Source organism: Pinus tabuliformis, chromosome 9 (genome assembly GCF_031772625.1).
Source record: "Pinus tabuliformis cultivar Carrire ecotype Pingquan chromosome 9, CPIR1, whole genome shotgun sequence".
Lineage (NCBI taxonomy): Eukaryota > Viridiplantae > Streptophyta > Pinopsida > Pinales > Pinaceae > Pinus > Pinus tabuliformis.
This window is the reverse complement of record NC_142307.1, coordinates 422,652,711-422,658,189: the sequence shown is the minus strand read 5'-3', so window position 1 is coordinate 422,658,189 and position 5,479 is coordinate 422,652,711. Positions and strand designations below refer to the sequence as shown.

The following is a 5,479-nucleotide window of genomic DNA, read 5'->3' as shown; positions in this document are numbered from 1 at the left end:
ATTTAGAATTTTCCAATAATTGCTATTTCTACATTTTTAACCCTAGGAATTTTATTGTGTAGCATGATCGATCTGTCCAAAATTGCAAATAAAAAATTACTATGGTTAAAAGTGTAATAGGTGAATGTTAACCTTGGTTGGTGTCCCTCCCGTACCAACCTTTTGTAGGCGCACAAATATATTATTAAGGGTGGAAAAATTCAAATTTATCGACCACCCTACTTTTCCAACTCTGTTGTTGTTGTTGTAGTAAGGTTCAAATATTTCAAAGTCCTGTAACCGTGACATACGGCGCGTCGGTGTCTGCTAACCAACCCCGCAACTCATCCGGCATGGCATATTATGGAAAGGACAAATTGGCTATAAATGAAAGCAGCAGTGTTTTTAGTTGAAACCCACTCAACTTAGAGGAGGATCCGAACGAAATTATCAAAATCGGATGCCTCAGATTCTGGTTGCGCGCCCAGTACACGCATTTGAAAGATTGTTAACTGGTTTTACCACTCTCGCCCGCAATTAGAGGCACAAATTCGCTCCATCACCCGCATTTCAAGGCGCACAGTAAAACCCTTCAAAAACCCAATGCTTATCTTTCAGAAGCTCTTCACAGGGCGGAGCACTATGAGACATGGGGTAGCCATGGGATTAGCGAGATATGCTGGTGAAAATGTCGGGGAGATTTGCTGGAAGGCTCTGAAAGGAGGGGGCGGCTTTATTCTCTGCTCTTGGCTTTTCTATGTATCTTTTCTCGTTCTATCGACACATCCCTGTTGGCAGTCTTCTGATTGCTTAGCAGTTCTGGTCTCAGGGGACAATGCCGGGCGAAAGCTTAATTCAGTCGAAGGCAGTGAGACGAGCTTGGAGCATATTGTTTTCGGGATTGCAGCTTCGGCTCAGAAATGGAAACAGAGGAAACCCTACATAGATCTATGGTGGCAACCCGGGTGGACCCGGGGATTCGTTTGGCTGGATCGGTCTGTAAACGAAACAGGGTTTCCCGGGCCACCAATCAGAATCTCTGAGGATACCTCCCACTTTAACTATACTCATCCCCAAGGATTGCGCTCTGCTATTCGGATTTCTCGGATTGTTTCAGAGACTTTCAGATTGGGGCTCCCTGATGTCAGGTGGTTTGTGATGGGAGACGATGATACACTTTTTGTGCCGCAGAATCTGGTGCGAGTGCTCGCCAAATATGATCACAATCAGTACTATTACATCGGCAGCAATTTTGAATCTACTGATCAGAATGCGATGCATTCTTATGGAATGGCTTATGGCGGAGGGGGTTTCGCCATCAGTTATCCACTGGCCAGAGCCCTTGAACAAGTCCAGGACGAGTGCCTTCATCGCTACCCCCATTTGTATGGCAGCGATCAGCGCGTGCAGGCCTGCTTGGCCGAGCTAGGGGTGCCTTTAACCAAAGAGCCCGGATTTCATCAGGTGGGTTATAAAATTATAATTTCTTGATTGGTTTCTTGTGATTTTTCAATTCAGATTTTCTAACGTACTCAATTTGTCTAATCAGTTCGACATTCATGGAAATCTATTTGGGATTCTTGCTGCTCATCCGATTGCACCGCTGGTTTCCCTCCATCATCTTGACAGCGTTGCGCCCATTTTCCCCAATATGACCCGGGTGGGCGCCCTGAGGCATTTGATGGAGGCCGCCCGGGTCGACCCAGACAGGACTCTGCAGCAGAGCATCTGCTACGAGGGGACGCGAAAATGGACGGTCTCTGTTTCTTGGGGATACTGCGTGCAGGTCTTGGACAGGATCGAGCTCCCCCGCGTTCTTGAATACCCACTCCAGACATTTGTGGCGTGGGGTCACTCAATGAAAACGCCCTTCCAGTTCAACACACGTCCTGTTCCGAGAAACCCCTGCCAGAGAGCAACAGTCTTGTTCATGGAAAGTGCGGCGAACGGCAATTCTTCTGAAGATGTTGTCAGCAGGTATATGAAGCTTCAGGCTCCTGATTTGAGTAATAGCAATTGCAGCGAGCGCCACGTTGCAGATCATCCCAATTCGCTGCAGAAAATCACAGTTTTTGCCAAAAAGATGCGGCCTAATTGGACCCTGGTAAGTTGGCAACTGATAATTTTTTTTCTTCTTTCAGTCCTACAATTTAATTAATTCGATTCAACGTCTTTTAATTCTGTTTTGTTTGGTTTTGGGTAGGCTCCGAGAAGGCATTGCTGCGAGATAATTTCTTCTGGAAAACGCGGAATGGAGATTGTCATACGGAGTTGCAGGGATGGGGAAGCCATATCCCCGCCATGACTGAAACCGTGAACGAACTAATACGAATTCGTCGCGTTGCGTACACAGATACAAATGTCGCTCTTCCCAGAGGGGCCGTAGCTGGTGCGGCCAGTTTTGTTGCTGGCCCACCTGAAAAGAAGCGCCAATGATGATCTACCACATACTCTTTCCTATACTACTTTGTATCAGTATGCATGTCATCATCATCTCTCTTTTAATTTAATTTTCGGAAAAGAATCACTCTCTTCACCATCAATCAATTTCACATTTTATTTTCCATCTTTCTTGATACATATGTGTTCAAATGGTAAAATTTTAATCTAACAATAGATTCATCTTGCAATAAACAAAATCTATTTTCAGATAAGAGAGATGGAATTTGATGAAAATATGATGAGTAATTTGAATTTTGTTTTTTTAATTAGGGTATTTTTCACAAATTTAATGGGAAAATTTGTTATAATTTAGTTTTCAAATTAAAAGTGGGATAATTATTATTAGAGAATGTAGATCCACTCATTACTGTTATTCAAGGAAAACCATGCTACTTAGAATTACCGTGTTATTGTTATTTAAGGAAAACCATGCTACTTAGAATTATCTAGTTGGTGGTATGTTCAGGGGGCAGGGTTTCGCACCTGCTAGATCTGTCTTGGGTCATTAACCTAAAACCCTGCTAGATCGGTCTTGGGTCATTAACCTGTTTCCCATTAACTTGTTTCGATAAGTTAGAGGAAAATAAGCTCTTAGCCAATCAAAAACAGTTTAAAGCATATTCTGTTCCCATTAAAACTTTTATAATATTTAAGAGTAGTTTTTAGTTTTTGGTTGAAATTCATTGAGATACAATTTTAGATGAGAATATAAATTTTTTTTTTTTTAATTGTTTTTCTGAATATATAAATAAATATCCAAATTAAAAAAAAAAAATTTAATATTTAGATTATACAAATTAAATAACTCAAATTTATAATTCTAATCACTATTTATCATATTAATCAATTAAAATTAGAAAATAAACCTCTAAAACTTAAAACAACTATAACTGAGCAGGAACAAAATCTTAAAGCAATTAAACTGCATTGCATTGAAATTGAAATGAAAATTTACAGAAAATTGATCAAATTCAAAAATAACGCTGTAATCTATTGTACAGGGAAATGAACAATAACTCAAAACAAATAAACTGCATTAAGATTGAGATGGAAATTGGAAATTAACTTAAATTAAAGTGCATTAAGACTGAGATGGACATTTTCAGAATTCCAAATTGAATTGCAGGAAGAAAAAAGGAGTGTTGCAGGTTTAAAAGTTGAATGATATAAATGATGAATGAAAGGGAAACGTTATTGATGGGCGTGGGAGGGAGTATTGAAGTGACAGGTGAGATAGTGGGCGCATAATGTTTTGAGAGGTATGATGGGTGGAACCGTAATATTTTTAAAGTTGTTGCTACAGCGACCGGTATGACAGGTGGAAGGAACCATAATATTTTCACAGTTCTCGATACAGTAACATAATAGAGGTTTATATATATATATATTATATAACATTCTCTGTTCTAGATACCATAACAATAATTATCAGAATTTTGAAATGACAAGCAGAGCAGGTGGAATCGTGGCAACAATTATGATAGTCCGCGGTGCTTAATTATGGTAAGTAATATATGTTTAATTTATTATTTTCACACATATATATATATATATATATATTATTAAATTAAAATAAATAAAATTAAAAAATTAATAGATTAAAAATTGTTAAATTTATTTTTGATGTATTTTATATATTTTTTATATGGATTAAAAATTATTATATATAATTTGAAACCGTAAAATTGGTTAAGTATAAAATTTATGTTTAATGTTTTAAAAAAAGTTTAGATATATATATTTTTAATGACTAGAGGAATAGACAATTGTAATGGAGTTAATTTTTAACTAACACTTGTAATCGGGGGATTTAAATTCCAGACTTTTTTGCAATGATACTTTATTTACTCTGCTATTGTGAGTTGAGTTGTCCATCAGGGGGATAGTTTAGATACATAATCAAAAAAATAATATATATACTTAAAATAATGAAATAGGTTTTTTGTTTTTAGTGAATCAATTTGTATTATCTCTAAACACCAAATTACATCATTCTTCCCATAAGCACGCTACGCACTTACATAGATTTAGATCCCAGGATTGTATTGGTAATGGGAGAGGATACATTTAGTATTTATAACAATCTTCTAAGTGTAGGCCAAATGTGTGACAAAGGATATTATGTTATATTTAATATTAAAGGTTGTAAAATAAGAAAGCAAGGCTCTGGAACACTGGTGGCAAAAGCAACTACGGCTTCAAATAACTCGTATGCCATCAAAAGGAAAGTTTGGTGTATCAAAGAGTTTATCTCCCTCGTATGATTAATAAAAGACACATTAGAAGAAATGAGGATTGTAGCATTTCAAATCATTTAAAGAAGAAATAAACCTTTGAAAGTTCATTCTTTTACAAGCATTACATGTGTAATGAACATGAGTTAAGGGAAACTATTCTTTTCATAAAGAATTTGAAATTATATATAGTTATATCTGTGCAATCAAAGGGAGCAGTTCTATTATGAGGAAACATGTCAAAAATAACTAAAAATGATTAAAGTTGATACGAACAAAATAGGGACTTATTTATTCAAATGCATCACAAAGGGATATTATTGGTAGACAAGCAAAAATAAGAAGTGGATCTCCAAAGTCTTAAATCCTAAGCTCAGGGGGAGTAAAAATCAAGGGAGGAGAATGAAAAATAAGGAGAAGCATGAGTCTAGGGGGAGCAACTCTTGCTTGATGTATAAACATGTGAATGAGATGAATCATAAGGTTGTGAGATCCTATGATGTCAAAAGGGAGCTAAGTTGCAAGAAAAAGGCAATGAAGAGAAAATGTTGTAGACAGCTTGGAAGTGATCTCACTGTCACTTTCTTAGTAAATAGAGTAGGTTATTGATGTCAAAGATAATTTTGGCGATAATGACATTTCAATCCAAATCAAAGTTCAAGTCAAACTTAGAAAAAATCTTCAGTTGGAGGAAAGCACAAGAAATATATAAACAAAAAAATAAAGTGGTTTAGGGATGGAACATATCCCTAGGAGAAGTGTATGGAATGATTAAATAGCAAATCAAATCTTAGAAAGTTGAAGCCTCAGTAAAAAAAGGAGTA

The 5,479-nt window shown here is 36.7% G+C and overlaps 1 protein-coding gene across 1 annotated transcript; it reads left to right on the top strand.

Annotated features, from left to right (window-relative positions):
- Positions 1-341: 341 nt before the first annotated feature.
- On the top strand, positions 342-2,543 carry LOC149148948 (uncharacterized). The gene is made up of 3 exons (XM_089441011.1): positions 342-1,443; positions 1,529-2,083; positions 2,183-2,543. Exons 1-3 carry the CDS (start codon positions 583-585, stop codon positions 2,282-2,284), a joined length of 1,518 nt encoding a protein of 505 aa, XP_089297137.1. The 5' UTR covers positions 342-582; the 3' UTR covers positions 2,285-2,543.
- Positions 2,544-5,479: the final 2,936 nt, after the last annotated feature.

Excerpts from the sequence above, each read along its gene's own strand:
- LOC149148948 (XM_089441011.1), top strand. The coding sequence starts at position 583 with ATGCTTATCTTTCAGAAGCTCTTCACAGGGCGGAGCACTATGAGACAT. Across the intron at positions 1,444-1,528 it reads AAGAGCCCGGATTTCATCAG|TTCGACATTCATGGAAATCT; the intron begins GTGGGTTATAAA and ends TTGTCTAATCAG. Across the intron at positions 2,084-2,182 it reads TGCGGCCTAATTGGACCCTG|GCTCCGAGAAGGCATTGCTG; the intron begins GTAAGTTGGCAA and ends GGTTTTGGGTAG.